Source organism: Primulina tabacum, chromosome 4, assembly GCF_025594145.1.
Source record: "Primulina tabacum isolate GXHZ01 chromosome 4, ASM2559414v2, whole genome shotgun sequence".
NCBI classification, from domain to species: Eukaryota; Viridiplantae; Streptophyta; class Magnoliopsida; order Lamiales; family Gesneriaceae; genus Primulina; species Primulina tabacum.
In genome coordinates, this window is record NC_134553.1 from 41,733,608 (window position 1) to 41,751,968 (window position 18,361).

The window sequence follows — 18,361 nt, forward strand, 5'->3', positions numbered from 1 at the left end:
ACGTTCTTCAAATCTCCTTTCTTTAATCCTCCTATCAAGTCCACGACTAGATCGATTGTTCCTATTCTAAATTGCACTAGAAATTTAGAATATATTTTTTCGTTGGAGATTAAAAGTCGAGAGGCGGCTCAAGCCAAATTTTTTCTTTGATGGAGGCCGAAAATTTTGAGAGAATGTGGGAGAGGATTTTTGAAAGTTGCAACTGTTGTGGAGGCTAGGGTTTGAAGTCTCTTACTTAAACCATGTATTCATGACTTAATTTATATAATTAAATTTAATGTGCTTGATTAATTAATTGGACTGGTCTAACTAGTTTAATCATTTAATTCAAAGCCTATTAAGAATTTTAATTATTTAATAAGTTAGATTTGTACTCCTACAAGCCCATTAAACATACCTCCTACTATATTTAATTTAATATTTAACAAACTCAACTTTTGAGTTTAATAAATTAAATTCTCAAATTTTATAAATTCAAATCTTTGAATTTATTTTCTCCAAATTTTAAATATCATAAATTCAATTCATTGAATTTACTATATCATAAATTCAACTCTTTGAATTTATTTTCTCAAAATTTATTTATCATAAATTCAACTCCTTGAATTTACTATATCATAATTTTATATAAATTTAACTACTTAAATTTATTCTCTCTACGGGAACAAATGATCCAGTGCTTGTGTGACTCTCAATGGTTTAGGGATACAATTAGCCGTGGGTTCACAACTCTTTGTGATTCAGGATATTTTTCTTCATTCGGACTTACCCTAATTTGCCCTATTTCATGAGCCAACATTTGGTCATAAGAATATCAGAAATCATTTTCTGATTAAACCCATCGAATCATGGTAAAAACGTCTAGTAGCATCGCCCCATGATTCCCTAGGTATCACTGATAGTGCCTGCAAGAACCAATCGATTATGATTAATATACAGTACGGTCTCTTAATCTCATATATCCCCATCGAATCTGCAACGGTTCATCGAGGGTTGCATATTAGATTTGATAGCTATGTGATACGATCATGAAATATTCATAGTGTCATCGAATGCACAACTAGAGAACTCTTTCCCTAATGTACATCTCACACTCTGGCCAAAGATTTCATACACTATTATTTTGTTAGATCACATAGGATATCCACACCCTTAGGTGATCAGTGAATTACCGACTACAATGCACTAGCTTCTACACATGTCACAATTGCACCCAACCTCACCACCTTATGACCCTCGCGGAGTCGATAAACGAGTCAAAACACAATCCTAGTATGTAGAGCCTCAATATTTTTCCGAGTCGTAAGGACTAATCATGTACAATCACAACCACATACTTTTCCTCTCGATGAATGATAACCACTTGGAAAGTCCGAGAGAGGGTTATTCGGTCCAGACCCCCTATTTAGCTGCAACATTCAACTAATACCACTTGGAAAGTCCGAGAGAGGGTTATTCGGTACAATCATCGTATGATAACACATCTGTATGATTGGACATCTCTATGTCCTTACCATGAAACATGGTATACAATACAACATATTATAGTCTCAAGCTCAAGCGGCCTTTTATCCTTGTTTTTAGGTAGCTGAATCGACTAGGAACGAATTTAAAATATACAATATTTACAAATGAGTTTCAATATCGAATTACGATTCATTTATATTAAAGTATAATCAAGGACTTTATCTATGCTGATTGCATGAGTATACAGATAAAGTAAAATGAAACCATGAAAAGTTAAATTATATTAAAATAAAAATTGTTTATTACACTTGAGTCAATAAATTTCATAGCCAAAGCCAATCGTTGCCTTGCAGGACATCTACTCTAATACCTTTAATATATTCAAGGGCTTTATCTATGCAGCTTGCATGTGTATACAAATAAATTAAATGTCATAATTGGATAAAACCGTAAAATATTATTAAAATAAAGATTTTTTATACGTCGGAGTCAATAAAGCTCAAGCCACATGTTGGTTCACTGACGTCTACTCTAACAAGATCTCCAACCCACAATCCACCGACCATGACCCTACTCGATCCTGTTCTGACCCAAATTGTAATCCCAATTATTGAGCCCTAACTCCATCGTTCTGCTTATGAAATTCAACATAGAAGCTGGCATCCCATCTCGATTCGAAGAAGCCCCAACTCCACTGTCCTGCATTCAATTTCAACAGAGAAGCTCATAGGCCATCTTGAATCATTGTCATTATTCATATTCACTAGAAGCTCGAAGCTGTTGGGTATCATCCTCTCTAGATCATTTGTTTTCTTTCCGAGAGAGTAGTTATGTTCATGATTTTTAGTTGCAGCTTAATCTAAAGTGTTCCTGTGATTTTTTCCTTTGCTTTAAGACCTTCGTCAAATTTCTTATGTATTTGGTTTGTGAATGAACTTGAGTAGTCTACGGTCTAGATTATGTTTTAAATCACGTGGAAATCGTGGATATCAATTTGATTCACCCCCTAGTTCTACTATTAACTTGATTGATTAACTGATGATGTAGTTTGATGAGTACTGAATATGGAATGACTTTCTAATTTCAAAAAGGTTGATGTGAAACAACAAATATTGAGATTGAGTGTGCCATGCCCTCTAGTGGAATAATTTTTCCCTGGGCTATGTCCGCTTCGCAGCTTCATTGTTTTTTATGGAGAAAAGTATTTCAAGAGGAACGCTTTGGCCATATCTTCCCAATTTGCGATTGAAACTACAGGTAAACAATTCAACCATGCTTTAGCTTTGTCACGAAAAAAAAAAGAAAATAAACGCAATCTAACAGCATCATCAGAAACTTCATTAAATTTAAAAGTATATCAAATTTCTAAGAAGTCGGCGATGTGAGTGTTTGGGTCATCTAGTGCATTTCCCCAAACTGGACCGTGTTCTGAATCATTTGAATAATGGATGATTTGATCTCAAACTGGTTCGCCCTGATGGTTGGTCGCACTATGATTGGACGTGCTCCATCAAGAAAATGTTGTGCGTACTCCAGGATGGGTATGCGCCTTGGCTCTTAGATCTTCATGCTGCTCTTCCTGACGTTCGTTCCTGTTCATCATGTCTCTAAGTCTCTGTTGTTATCTTCGTCTGCGTAGGGTTCTTTCAATCTCGGGATCAAATATCTCTAGTTCAGAATCTAGAGATCTTGGCATACAGCGAGAGTGATACTTGTAAATAAATCGAAGGTTTCAAGCAAAAAAAATCAAGAATGCTAAAGTAAATAACTATAATAAAATTTTGCATTAACAGTCCCCGGCAATGGTGCCAAAAACTTGATCGAGCGAAACTTGCAGTGTAAAATCCTTAATAAAATTAATAATATTCAAGCTCGAAATAATCGCAAGTGCACGATGTCAAGTAATAATATAGTGTACGAGAGTACGATTATCGTTCCTCTAGAGATTGTATTTCGCAATTTTTATTCTTAGTTATTAAACATTTAGCAACGATAATTCGGATGATTGTTTACTACTACGATGATTAAATAAAAGCTCAACGAAATTATTCACAAATTAAATGATTGATTAAAGATTCAATGAGAAATGAATTTTTTGTAAATCTCGGTTCACTTACCCCTCGCTAATTTACTTAATTCGTTCGACAATAATCTACGCTTTCGACAGGATTTCCTATCCAATTGAACACGCATTCTCGAGCTATGCCAAAATAATTCAACGCAGTGAAATAATTAAACCTCTTTAATTATTTATCAAAGGTGAGTTGCATGTCGTTCTATGAAATCCCCTAGTTTTTGATCTACTGGACTATGACTATCGACGTGTATCCGACTTCATATTTCTATGTAAATTGTAAATCCATAGATTATGCTACTCGTTCCTATCACAGGCTATTCTCTCGAACTCATTCGCAATATGAAATCGTTATTAAAATTAGCTACGCTTCAACAATACAATGAAAATAGTAGCACAATCAAGAATAAGTCAAAAGTCGATAGATTAATTAACTAAACTCAGTTTCGAGATAGGATCATCTTAAATCCCAACAAATAATGAAACTTAGCTACTAGAATTCATGATGTAAATAAGCAAGACAAGAATTAAACAATAAGTTTTAAGCTAGAAATACTACGTGACAAAAACTCGAAGAACGTTGTCCGGAAATCTGGAAATCTTCAACTCCAAGCTTCATCCAAGTCTTTTTCTCTCCTTCAAACTCATTGACTACTGAAAAGTCCCTGAATTTTCGTCTCTAGGGTTCCTTTTGTAGCCACACACCTTCCAAGTTGAATACAAATCAATAAAGAAAATTTCCTTGTTTACTCGCACTCGGGCGGTCAAGAATTACCGCCCTAGCGCAAGGTCTTCTGTAATGTCTTCTCATGCATCTCGCGCTGGGGCGGTCAAGAATTACCGCCCTAGCGCGAGGTCTTCTGTTGAGCTCATGCTTCTTCAGCTCTCGCGCTGGAGCGGTCAAGAAATACCACCCTAACGCGAGATCTTCTGCCCAAATATCATGTTTTTGCTAAGCTCGTGCTGGGGCGGTCAAGAATTACCGTCCTAGCGCGAGGTGCCCTGTCCAAGCTTCATTTCCAGGTTAAATTATCTTCTTTTGCGTCGTTCTCCTACACATTCGTACAATTCAGTGAGCGGTGATCATATGCAATAATTTAAGATAAAATGAACAAAATGCATATTTGCAAACAAAATAATGCAAACTAAGACTCACACGATGCACTAAAATACGTAAATATGCCTCTATCAGTAGTAGACGTCTCAGTAGTATTCAACATCTTCCTTCTATCTTTTCTGTGAAAACGTTGCATGAGAAATCCATGTCTCATCTTGTAAAAGATCATTATATGGATCTGAAAAATCCGAAATCATGACATATTCTTCGAGTATCCACTTAGTGAATTTCCTTCCAATTATTCATAAACCTACTTGACTTGGATGCATCTTTTGGTCTCACCTGATGTGCCAAATTGTTTGCTTCGAATTTTGCGTGTGTGCCAATTATGCAATGTAAGACTTTAAATATATGAAATGAAAACATAACTTCTTAAACGAATGAGTACGAAATTATGCCAATAAGAGATAACAAGAACATTTTTTACAACAAAGATTATGAAATAACTTCTAAGGACTGAAACTAAAAGTTGGGGGAGATAAGTGAAATTACAATTATGCAAATTAAGTAAACTAAAAAGATCGCTTAAACAAAAATTCTGCAGGTTTTGTCTGGAGAGTGCCGGTAGATTGATGAGTTTCCTCCTCTTCAATTGATCCTCGTTCTTTTGTTATGCTGATTCTCCGACAGTCGGATTCCTCCATGATGTCCATACTCCACAACTGCTCTCCATGACTATTCATGCAAGGAGTGATTACTTAATAACCAAAAACTTAATCAACTTCCATCTGTCGATGTAGATGTGTTATCTGTACTGGTATCAGATTTGAATGGATACTCAGAGAATTATTATATAACTAGTGTAACGACGCACGCGTTGCGTGCTTGTATAATATTTTTTATAATTCATTTGATTTATATTTAAATGAGAATCAAAATATAATTATAAGAAATAGTCCGGGACTACACTGTAATTTTGATATATAAATTAAAAAATAAATTGAAAAATAAAAGAATAAAAAAATAAAATCGATAAGAATTGAACATATAACCTAAACCTCAAATAACAATGATTCTATCCACTGAATTACATATAACTTACATTAAAATTTTAACATTTTATTAATATATATAATTAATAAAACAGACCATGACACCAAAGTTAGTTACTCTAAGTACATCAAACTTAATAAAGTAGTATAGATTAGTATTTTTTCTTTATCATTATATAACTAGTATTTTTTTATACACGTTGTATGTGTTAAAACTAGTAGATATAATATAAATTTATATATTTAAATTCATATTTTTATTTTTTACAATCTTTAACTCAATTGAAAAAAATACTACAAAAACTAATATTAAAAATAAATAAAATAAAATTTTAAGTGATGGATTATTTTAAATAACTTTAAAAATAATTATTAATCTTTATTTCCCTAAAATTGGAAATAAAGTTTAAAAATAATGAGAGTACTTTAGGTCAAGCAAAAAGGACTTCACAATCAACCTAAAAATTATTTACCTTAAAAATCTCTTTCTTAATTAAAAGTGAAAATAAATAACAGTCCATGGGGAAAAATTATTTACAAGGTTTACAAAAATTGAGTGATTAAAATTATATTAACATATATTAAATTGGTCATATATAGATATTTTTAAATTAAAAAAAACAAATCAATACTGTTCTTATATATAAATATATTTGTAAAGAAAATATAGATAATAATTTATTAATTATTAATTAAAATAATTTTGAGAAATTAAACTGGTAAAAGTTGAGGACATGATACTAACCACCTAAGAAAGACACCAATTTTGTCTTCCAACTTTACTCTTTTATGATATTAATATTACACTTTTACTTTTTGTTTTTTTTTTTAATTTCAACATACATTTTTATTTTTATTTTTATTTCAATAATTGAAATATCAATTTAATCCCTCCATAATTTGTCGAATTTCACTTTAATTCATCGATAATGATAAAAAAAATGTACACACACGCATCGCATGTGCATAGTAACTAGTATAAATGATGCCTCGTTTATATTTTGTCTGTTTCTTTTTAATTTCTAACAGGTACTTCCAAAAAAGACCCTTTTATTTGTTAGAGTAAGTCTCTTGTGAGATGGGTCAACCATACCGATATTCACGATAAAAAGTAATACTATTAGCATAAAAAATAATATTTTTTTATGGATGACTGAAATAAGAGATCCGTCTCACAAAATACGACCCGTGAGACATTCTCACATGAGTTTTTTCCTATTTGTTATTTGTGAAGAAACTTAAAAAGCCAGGAAGAACTTTACACGACAAATGCCACCTTCATTTCCTTGTTTTGGCTGACAAGTTTTAAGCCCTTAACTGTTTAATGTGGGAAGATCACGCATGGCAAATGTTAGACTCGTAATCATACAAAGCATCAGTCACCTAAAACAAACACAAATTTAAAAGATATAGACAAGATTTAGCCTTAAAAGCTCCTAACATAGTTTCTTGATGCATGTATGTCGTTCAAATAAGATAGCAGGCATTGGAACAGATCATAGTTCTACTCGTTCGTGGGTGGATTTGAGGCGTAACCGAACTATATCCAAGTGATTCAATTTCGATTTTCCCTCTCATTTTAGATCCCAAACTACAGATTTTGGAATTGTTATCAGGTTTAATGCATTTAGTTCTACAGGTATGTAAGACTTCCTTGCAACATACTGAAACTGTATTAACCTAAAACTCCATGACAAACTTAGCACAGGGGCAACTACACCGGTCGAGATACAAGGTAACTTCTTCTGTCGAATACAGTAGCCATTCATGCACTTATCCATATTAAATACTGAAGACTTCTCTGACAAAATTAAACAAAAATAATACAAGAATTCACAGTGTGCAGATACATAATTCCAGAAAAGGGCACCAAAGGACTGACACCTAGCAAAACAAAGGACCGGAAAATCTCAGTGTCATTGACCAAGTTATATATCAGTATCAATCAGAGTATAAACCATTCTAGGCTTCTCAAAAACCTCTGAACTACAACATAATCTTCGTTATTGGGAATTCCATCCTCGATCGCTACTAATATCTCAATAGTTTGTAGGCGCAGGTATGTCTCTTCCAGGTAGATTCTGGTTTTGGTGAGGATTTCCACCACCCGTGATTGGAGTATAGCTATTCTGATGTCCCGGACCAGGTGGTCTGATATTTGGTGCGGAGTTCTGATTTTGCCCAGCACCGTATCCAATATCAGGGGTAAAACTTTTATCATTTTGTCCTAGATCAGATCCTGTACGAGGAGCAAAGTTGTTATGACTTGGTCCTGGACCAGATTGATATGGCATTCCTCCGTTGTTAGTTGCATACTGAGAGTTTGGAGCATTATTGGGCACTCCACTGAAATTATTCGGTGGATAGCTTCCTGTGTTGCTCGGAGGCATGCCTCCACTGTAGTTTGGATGCCCTCTGATATTGGGTGGAGGTGCCCCTCCCCCATAGTTCGGCTGCCGTCCGATATTGGGTGGAGGTGCGCTTCCCCCGTAGTTCGGCTGTCCGCCCATGTAATTTGGTTGTCCTCCCATTAGTGGAGATTCACGTCCGGCATAATTTGGCTCTCTTCCCATGTTACTAGGAGGCATCCCTGCCCTATAGTTTGGTGGTGTGCCTCCCCCATAGTTTGATTGTCCTCCCATGTTATTAGGATAGTTGTGCATGTTCGGTTGCGAACCATTATTGGGCTCATTAGGTGATGGTGCAGACATGTTTTGAGAACCTCCTATGTTACCTGTTGGCCCTCCTCCCATTAGTGGAGATTCACGTCCGGCGTAACTTGGCTCTCTTCCCATGTTACTAGGAGGCATCCCTGCCCTATAGTTTGGTGGCGTGCCTCCCCCATAGTTTGATTGTCCACCCATGTTATTAGGATAGTTGTGCATGTTCGGTTGCGAACCGTTATTGGGCTCATTAGGTGATGGTGCAGACATGTTTTGAGAACCTCCCATGTTACCTGTTGGCCCTCCTCCCATTAGTGGAGATTCACGTCCGGCGTAATTTGGCTCTCTTCCCATGTTACTAGGAGGCATCCTTGCCCTATAGTTTGGTGGCGTGCCTCCCCCATAGTTTGATTGTCCTCCCACGTTATTAGGATAGTTGTGCATGTTCGGTTGCGAACCAATATTGGGCTCATTAGGTGGTGGTGCAGACATGTTTTGAGAACCTCCCATGTTACCTGTTGGCCCTCCAACGTTGGTTACGGGGCTATGATTACTCATTAGCATGTCTCCTCGTCGCTCAAAATTTCTAGACCTGTCGAAGTTTCTAGACCTGTCATTGCGCCTGTTCCTTTCATTTGCCCTCACATTGTTCCTTACCCACTCTTCATGATATTTAGGATCATAGGGAACAGCTACTCCATTGATAAAAGGCTCTCCTGCATTAACCAAAGCGTGAAAGTTATGAGATCATATTTGAATATCATCACATATGCAAGGCAGAAAACCAAAGTACCAACCTTCAAGAGGCAATACACGTATGAGGACATAGGCATAAGTTCAGAATTAGAAACATCAAAGCATTTGACACAACCTTAGCTAGCAAAACAGAACATGTTCTACGAAGAGTACTACGGACACAAGACAACCAGAAAAATCTTCAAGAAGCTTCATCATGACTCTCCGTAGATTGATATATCACCAAAAAAAGTCAAAGCTTTGGGAGCTTTGTATATGTTATCCTGAATGCACGATGATGACCAACAGATACAATCTATCAATAAGAAATATAGACATAAAATCAAGAATATGCATATTTGTGATTGTGTGTGTACTGTCCATGCTTTGGAAGCCAAGAAAATTTACCAGAATGGCTACTGGATATGAATGACTTATTCAAAAAGGAAAAAAGGGGATTAAGCTTTCATAAAACAATGTCTGGAACCATTAAGAATTGGAAAAAAAATTATAAGAGTGACAACCATGACCAGATAAACAACAAAGAAATTCAATAAACATAGAACATCCAAGTGAAGCCACAAACATCACAAACTTTGTACCTCCATAATCCTTGTTCTTGACATCCAAGTATGAATCGGGTAGCACCCATCTAACTTTCGGCAATTCTGGACCAAAAATAAAAATCTAATTCAGGCAAAACCCAAAAATCTCATCAACCCAACAACTCTGATAGAAGTCATATCACCTTTTAACTTGTATGAAAGTTCTTCCGAGACAAGGGCTCCAAATGCAAAGTAATGCCTAGTAGAAACTGAGTATATTTTCATCCTAGCCTCTTCCTCGCTGAAAAGTTCATAAGTAAAAACATTATACATCACAAAAGAAAAAATGAACATCGATATCATGATTTATACATACATAAGCACAGATATGAAACACGGACGGAATCTAATTAATTGAACAAATCTTCTCATACGACAAATTCAAACTGCTTGGTCGCAAGGAAACTCATGCTTCATAACTTTCAAAACAACATAACAAAATCAACCAAAAGACACAAGCTTGAGAGGGTGTTAACCAAAACTGTTCGCCATTTCAAATTAACACGGACTTGGCTTTGACATAACAGCTCAGAACCATATAAAGTACATTTTCACACGCATGTTCTTCAGAAGCAACTAGTTATCATAAACTCTTGTCATGAATGGTGTCTTTTTGTCCGAAAGTTTAACAAGTAACATAGTAAGCGACAGCTCGAGAGAATAAAAATTCCTTCTCCACGGGGAAAAGAATAGTTTTTGCACTAAAATATACTAAGTTGCCATAAAACAAATCCCAATGTCTACAGTGGTTACATACTACAAATTACTTCATTTTATAATCTCTAATTCATTTCATCCACACCACCAGCAAGCTAACAGTGGCCAAAAACTTAACGATTGAACGATGTAGCGCGGATATAAACTTATCCCGAGCCTCAAAAAATCAAATTTTATTTCAAACTTTCAAAATAAATTTTAAAAAAATAAATAAACTTCAGAAAAACAAGAAGTCAAACCTGCCAACCACCGTAGCAAGTGTTTTGATGTAACTGTCTATGATCTCATCTCTAGTAGGTTCGCCTTCTGGCTTTTCCACGACCACAAGCCAGTGCTCGAAATCACATCCATCGAGCAATATCGTTTCCTTCGGAGGGCGGTTCGACCAGTTCGGGTTCGGATCGTTGAGAGAAGAAGCGGTCCGTCTAGTTGAGAAGCATCTGGCGGAAAACCTTGGAGAAAGGTGGAGAAAATGGGAGTTGGACGACGCGGAGACAAGCGGGCGCAAGGTGGCGCAGGAACGGCGGAGAAGGGCGGCGAAAGATTGCGCGGTGGTGGAGCGCAGAGATCGAGCCACATGGACAGTGGCCATTTTGGTTTCGATAAACCCTGGCGATACCGTACAGTCGTTTTGAGAAGAGGGTTTTAGGTTTGTACGTCGAATACCCCTGAGCCACCTACATATTACGGAAAACATAATTTGTTTACAAAGGACAAACAACTGGTTGCAGTAATTTAAAAATAGTGATTAATTTACTGTGCAAAAAATTCCTTGGAAAAAATATTGTAGAATTTTAATTCTTCATGAATCCTCATTAATATAATAATTTTTTTTTGAGATTTTGAGTAGGGACAATGTCCCTCCTGTCTTTATATCCAAATATTATTTTTCAGGAACAAGATGAAGGATACTGATCATGATTTTTAATAAAATATTGATTATTTATGTTAATTAGATTTAGTAAGATCCAAACGGATGAGACGGATATACCGATCAACAGCATCCATTGAGAATAAATTAAAATATGAATTAACCTAACTAACCTAAAATATGATTTGTAATAAATTGAATTTTATTTTTAAATGTTTTGTCAGTTGATATTTCAATCATTCATCTACTAAATATCATTAAAATGCATCAACTAACCAGATTTTCTGGTGGAGAGTTTTCGTGTACTTACATAAAAGTAAGAAGTACAAGATACCAATTTAATTTTCAATGAATAAGTGTACTACCGATATTTCGCTTAGTTCTTGATCTGAAGTAAAAAAATGCTTCACTCCAAACACTAAAATTATGAACCCAGCAATATATAACGTAAATATGTCAAAATTCAAGAAACTTATCTTTGATACATACTTATACGCTAAATTTATCACAATTTAAAATTGAAGTATAGTCCAACCAATACTATCCATATTCACTACGGAATTATAAGTATTTCCCAGTTATTTTTTTGTTCCTTTCACCCTAAATTTGAAATTTTCAACTTTATCCACACCAATAATTAAAATACACACACTCTGCGCAACCGGATAACATAAACACACAAGATTTTTTATTTTTCAATGCACATCACACGGGAATCTCACCGTAATTCTGATTGCTCTGAACTAGTTGTCGGTAAAACAGTTCAGCCGTCAGGCCACATACATCACAAAACATTGTCATGGCCGCTAAGAACTCTAGTGCTGCACAAACAGCATGGTCTTGGCAACCTCGAGGGCTTTATCTCTTCCGAAAAACTTTTCGGCAATAGCCAACGAAAACTCCATCGCAGTTCCTGGTCCTCTGCTAGTGATCAGATTCCCATCAATCACCACCCGGTTTTCTATTTCACTCGGGTCCGAGAGTTTGTGGCACAGAGTCGGAAAGGCGGTAGCTTTCTTACCCTGAGAGACATCCAGCAAAGATTTATGAGGAAGTTAACTGGAACTATGCAAACTATTTTAAGAGAGTTTATATTGCCGTGAAGCCTACCAAACACCCTAAAGTAATTGACTGGAAAATGACAAAGAAACTACAACCGAAAACTTAATTTTTAAAAAAAACAATTGAGTAGTGATAACTGCCAAAAGCTCTCCCCTCCCCTCTAGGTTCTGTCCTGAGTATCTTAACACGTTACCTTCAGCAAACCGTGAGACTCAAGAACCACAGCTGGAGAAGCACATATTGCTCCATATAATTTGTTTGATTCTCTCCGTTTCTTCAGCAAATTTACCAGCTTCGCTGACTTCGCAAAAGATTCAGCACCACCAAGTCCCCCCTGTTCAAATGGCAAATTTAAAACATTTATACCGTGTTTTGCGACATAAATCTGCTAAATGTGGTTTAATGGCCAACTTACAGGTAAAACAACAAGGTCATATGAATGACTTATGACTTCATCTAGAAGTACATCAGCAACTAGTTTAACATTCCTTGAAGCTAAAATTTCCAGTTTGTCTTCAACAGAGGCCACCACCACCTCAGCTTTTGCTCGTCGGAGTACATCAATTATAATAACAGCTTCCATCTCCTCAGTTCCATTAGCGATGGGTACAAGAACCTGTTAGGGAATATGGAAATAAATTTCTGAGCTAGACTATTGTTCATGAAGTAAATTATGCCTCCAATTTTATCTTAGGAGCCCTCTCCATATGCGGCTCTCTGTAACATTTCTTCTTCTCCCCTAATCTCCAATCACAAGTGATTCAAAAGAGAGAAGAAAAAAGTATAAACTACATCATTCACGATGATGGATAGCATGCCATCTCGTCGCATCATGCAATATACAACATAAAATAAGGGTTTTAACAAACAGACCAACAGTTCCCAGAGCAACTCTAACCTAACCAGTAAGCTGCAGATTCACATTCAGAGATTGTATTTTATTGCTCATCTTTTCAAGATATATCTGTAAGGTATCATTAATTTAACACAAAAAATAAAATATAAACAAATAGATAGAATCATGGGATATATGTATAATACAATATAAAATACAATATTAGCTACCTTGGGAGAATCATTAAACATCCATTTGACTGCATTTATCTCAGTAAAGGTATATTCATCCCCATGATTGCTAAGCAAGACCTGGATAAAAAAATGAGTTAGATGTCTTAGAAATATATCACAAATTTTGGTAAAAATCCCCAGACCATGTGCCTACTTACTAGCTAGGCACTCTTTACTTGTAAAGATCTGAAGTTAGTAATTAGAGATGCTGGGATGAATGTGGAATAAACCAGCAGCACAAATTATTGATTGCACAGTATTCAAGCATAAACACATGAAGATCATTTTTAAGTCCTAGCAATTGGAGTTTTGGACGTTCCGATGCAAAAGAATTCATTAAAAATTAACAGAGAAAACAGTCCAGATTATATTATTCACTATAAACTCCCTTTAAATGGAAAAGTAGAAGCCATCAGTTTCAAAAAAAAAAGTTTATAAATGCTGTACAACAAACTTATTTGCTCAAGTTAATGAATCAGAAAACGAATTTAGCCAAAAAGAGCATAACTTAAAAATGAAATACAATTTACAACTCTGTAATACAATCGGAATGAAGACATAAAACAAAAGTTATACGTTTAAAATTTCTCTCTCGTAAATTAACACTGTATTACAGCCCAATTTGAGTATAAATTTCACTTGTAAAAAGCATTGTTTGCTTCAGCTATTCCTTACAACAAGCATCATATCCCACAAAGCCACAAAAATGTACTATGAGAAGTTACAAACCATTAAATCAGTTCAGACTCACAGCTGGGGGTGGCAAGAGAGAATTTCTTAGCGAGGATCAACTTAACACCAACTTATAAATGACCAAATAACACTATCCGAAGTGCCAAGCATATATAAATAAATTCGGACGACCACCATAAACTTTAACAACTCATCAACATTTGCAACGCATTGTACCTAACACTTGCAAAAAGCGCTTTGTCACGCCCCAAAACTCGGGATTGACACCGGCGTTGTTTACCAATCACACAATTGAAAACAACAAGCCTTTGTAGCACAGTTTAAACCGAAACCGGTTTATAATTCATAATTTCAATGAAATAAATATTGTCTTTACAATGTCAAAATCCAACGAAATAGTAAATAATGTGAAGCGTCTTACAATTTATTAAATCATAAAATTCAGAATAAATCTTATCACTAATTCGGCAAATCACCAACCCCAAAATTGTTCCCGACTCTTCCTCCTCAAGCTGTTCTTCGGACTTATCTGGGAAGGGTTGTAAGGGGGTAAGTATTTTGGGAATACTCAGTAAATGGGGGACTTTGAACACAACATAACCAATTTAATAACATTTTCAAAACATATCATAACGTACAGCATGCTTTTCATAATCGTAACGTAAATTCCATAACGTAATAACACTGTGATTTTTCACCTTTCAACGGTTTACTGACGTCAGTCCCTAAGTTTTAATCCTCTAAGGGGGCGAGGCCATAAAACAGTTCTATCCCACTGTTAAGGGCCATATGTTGGAATTCCACCCATTTTCAGGGAATTCTCACAGTGTCAAATATAACGTACCAAAATTTCGTAAAACGTATAGACGGAACGACGGTGCTCGACCGTATTTTTAAAACAACGAAAACCGAAATTTCTCACATATGCATAAACCGAAATTATAAATTTTAAAACAGCCCACTTACAGTGTATGGATGCACTTAAAAACGTGGAGTGTACGGCTTGGTTTGGATCACTTCTTGCTCCTCCTTCGGACAGAACTTCGGCTTAATTTCTTGGACGATTTTTGGGCAATATTTCGGCCAGGGGAAGGCTGCTGAAATTCGAGATTTTTCAGCAAGGGATTTCGAAAATATGGGGTAGAGAATGAGTAGAGGTGGTGTGGTATTTATAGGTGAGGAGGGTTGAGCTAAATTTGGCACTAAAATCATACCAAAATTCATGTCAAATCTCCTAATATTTGACTCCAAAATCCTTGCCATATTTTCGAAAATATCGTGGCCAAGTGAAGTGATTTATTCCTTAAACAATGCTCTCCATTATTTTCGAAAATATCTTGCCCAAATTCCATGTATTTTCGAAAATATCATCCCTAAATTCCTTGATCTCCTTGAATTACTTCATCTTATTTTCTTGCATCTTGTATGTTATACCAATTTGCCATATTTCCTTCCCAAAATTCGAAATTGTGCATGCCTTAAGGTAGATATAATTGTCTAGGCCACAAAGATATCATCAATAATTATTTCCCATATCATATCTCATTTAATACAAAAGAAATCTTATACCCAAATTCCTTACAACTTAATAATTATGTCAATGAAAGATTCGGTTCTCACACGCTTTCCTTGTATCTTAGAAATTTTCTGTATCAGTGATAGAAACCTTCAACTTATGCTATCTGTGATTTACAACCCAACTTTTCAATAACATAGATCAGAAGGGAAAGTAGCAATACCAGAGGCTTTGAAACTTCATCAGCCTTTTCCTTCCCATATAACAGTTCAACCAGCACAACAGCATACTCAAATGCAGTTCCAGGTCCACGACTAGTCACAACTTTGCCATCTTGCTGCACTCTGGATTCAACGGCAACTTTGGATGATAATTGATCCATAAATGGTGGATAGCAAGTTGCCTGCCAAAAGAATAAAGAGTTCCAATCATTAGAGAACGTCTTCCACATAAACTGTAGAAGTATGGCAACAGACATATTATTTGATATTTTGATACCTTCAACTCCTTCAACAGGCCCCACGACCCTAGTGCAACAGCAGGAGCAGCACATATTGCAGCATATGGCCGACCTTCTTCAGACTGCTTTTCGACCAAGCTTTTCAAAGTTTTGCTATCCCTAAGAGCGGCTGCACCAGGCATTCCTCCCTATGCCATATCATTGGTACTAAATTTCAGGAAACAAATTATCAAGTTATGATGAAAATAAATGGCTGCTGCGAACCAATGAGAAATAAAGGAAAGCGCACTTAGGTATCTAATGCCATTCTGTTTCACCACCATTTTGGGATCTTCAAAACAGATTAACAGAAAAAAACAATGAAATGGAACACGGCACCAATAATAGTTGCACAAAACGATTGTTTCCTTGTTGGCGCGAGCACGCGCACACAAACACACACACAAAGTAAAAGAACAGAAAATAATAGCGTACGGGAAGAGATATCAGATCGAAAGCAGTATCGTGACAATCCGAAATGAGAGCATCGGCGACTAATTTGACACCGTGTAAAGCATCAACGCGTAGCTGCTTCTCCACCGAAGCCACCGTCACATCGGCGCCGGCTCTTCGCAGCACATCTATCATCACAACCGCCTCCAGAGGCTCCGTTCCATTCGCCACAGGAACCAACACCTACACACGAAACAACAGAGTTACAGTGTAACACGATACAACAATTGGAGTGATGGAAAAGTTGTTACCTTTTTAGCAGCGGAAGCCATGATCGAAAGTGAGAAACGTCTGGTTCGACTGCAAGAAATGGGGAGAGAGCGTAAATATGATAAGTTACGGGGTCGCTTTGCGAGAGAATATAAATAGGGGGACAGAGGGGTGAGGTGGCGTAAATTTAAAGCCGCCATTGCAATTGCATAAGCAACGTGTGCGACTGACTGCGAAGAGAAGAAAAGAAAATCTTAGAAGAAACTATTAATTATTTAAATCCATTCTCTCGTATTTTGTTTAAATTTAAACACAAAAAAAATATATTTATATCAAAATTCTAGAGATTGTTAAAATATATAATTTAGATATGTTTTACTATCGATGAAATGACATTTATCTATTAAAAATATAATTTTTTTATATTTCGTCACATCTAATAGATTAGTGACATTTCATCGATTATCATATAAATGTCTACGATGAATGTATAACATATCGAAATTAATTTAATATATATAATATAGTATAAAACCCAAGTAAGGCGTTTAAATAGAGAATTTCTATTGTTTTTTAAAGTCTAAACGGAGAATTTGATACAAATAATTGTTAAAGAGTTTTGATAGAAAAAAAATTACGAAATTCTGCTGTGGTATGAATCAAAATAATATGCAACTAATTTTCCAATTTATTTTTTCCAGAAATAAGATCTTAAAAAACTTTGTAGGACGAAATATTTTTTTAATAAAATGTTAATATTTAAATTTAAACGTTTTTATAAAAGATGTTGACGGTGTTGAAAATAAGAGTTGGAAATGTTGAGAATTAGTGTGTGATGCTGTATTTAATTATATAATTATTTTTACATTATTTTCAAAGAGATTCTATAAATAGGTCGCTCAATTTGTGAAAAAGATACACAATTGAGTGGAGAAAAATTTATAAAGTGTGTAATTTAACAAAACTTGCTATTTTGATTCTAATGATTTACCTTAGTGCGCAGGTAGCTGGAACTGATCAGGCTTCGAACTGATTAGTTAAGCGATGTAAAACTGAAGCTATCGAGACGTTAACAGAAAAGACCAACTGATCGACCAAACTGAATCAGTTCAACTGACATATCAAAGAACAATTCAACTGACTGTCCATCTGATGGATGATTCAGCAGAAGACCTTCAGAAGCCCGGCCAGCTGATGAAGAGTTTAACTGATGAAGAACCCAGCTGACCAGTTCAACTGAAAGAGTGAAATCAGTTTCACTGATGAGTCAACTGATTTCACCAGCCCAACTGAGGATCCGTTCAGATGACCAGTTAGGAACATCAGTTGCAGATCAAGACAAGCTTATCTCAGTGGATTCCAGCTACGCACAAAGATACAAACTTATGTGCGATCAAATGTACAATAATGGACGTTGTAGCAAAGATTAAAGCCGAGAGATTCCTGAAGGCATGTCAGAAAAGTCAAGACACATATACCAAGGAACGCATTCAAAGCTGCAACGATCACATGTGATGAGTCTTGAAGTACGGTTTCAATGCCTCTATATATACAAGATCAAGATCATCAGCAACGAGAGAGAGAGCACATACTAAAGTGTGTGAAGATAAAAAGAAATG

At 35.7% G+C, this 18,361-nt stretch overlaps 2 protein-coding genes across 2 annotated transcripts; both read right to left on the reverse strand.

Moving 5' to 3' along the window:
* Nucleotides 1-7,432: 7,432 nt before the first annotated feature.
* On the reverse strand, nucleotides 7,433-11,144 carry LOC142543278 (uncharacterized). Its single transcript, XM_075650444.1, has 4 exons — nucleotides 10,610-11,144; nucleotides 9,797-9,894; nucleotides 9,651-9,716; nucleotides 7,433-9,029 (listed from the first exon to the last, which is right to left on the reverse strand). Exons 1-4 carry the CDS (start codon nucleotides 11,065-11,067, stop codon nucleotides 7,690-7,692), a joined length of 1,962 nt encoding a protein of 653 aa, XP_075506559.1. The 5' UTR covers nucleotides 11,068-11,144; the 3' UTR covers nucleotides 7,433-7,689.
* Nucleotides 11,145-11,907: 763 nt separating this feature from the next.
* Nucleotides 11,908-16,986, reverse strand: LOC142543279 (protein DJ-1 homolog A-like). The gene is made up of 8 exons (XM_075650445.1): nucleotides 16,784-16,986; nucleotides 16,515-16,715; nucleotides 16,079-16,228; nucleotides 15,804-15,983; nucleotides 13,369-13,449; nucleotides 12,719-12,919; nucleotides 12,497-12,637; nucleotides 11,908-12,263 (listed from the first exon to the last, which is right to left on the reverse strand). Exons 1-8 carry the CDS (start codon nucleotides 16,940-16,942, stop codon nucleotides 12,057-12,059), a joined length of 1,320 nt encoding a protein of 439 aa, XP_075506560.1. The 5' UTR covers nucleotides 16,943-16,986; the 3' UTR covers nucleotides 11,908-12,056.
* Nucleotides 16,987-18,361: the final 1,375 nt, after the last annotated feature.

Excerpts from the sequence above, each read along its gene's own strand:
- LOC142543278 (XM_075650444.1), bottom strand. The coding sequence starts at position 11,067 with ATGTTTTCCGTAATATGTAGGTGGCTCAGGGGTATTCGACGTACAAAC. Across the intron at positions 9,717-9,796 it reads ACTTTCATACAAGTTAAAAG|AATTGCCGAAAGTTAGATGG; the intron begins GTGATATGACTT and ends TTTTTGGTCCAG. Across the intron at positions 9,030-9,650 it reads CAAGAACAAGGATTATGGAG|GAGAGCCTTTTATCAATGGA; the intron begins GTACAAAGTTTG and ends TGGTTAATGCAG.
- LOC142543279 (XM_075650445.1), bottom strand. The coding sequence starts at position 16,942 with ATGGCGGCTTTAAATTTACGCCACCTCACCCCTCTGTCCCCCTATTTA. Across the intron at positions 16,229-16,514 it reads TCGATCTGATATCTCTTCCC|GGAGGAATGCCTGGTGCAGC; the intron begins GTACGCTATTAT and ends GATATGGCATAG. Across the intron at positions 12,920-13,368 it reads TGTTTAATGATTCTCCCAAG|GTTCTTGTACCCATCGCTAA; the intron begins GTAGCTAATATT and ends ATTCCCTAACAG.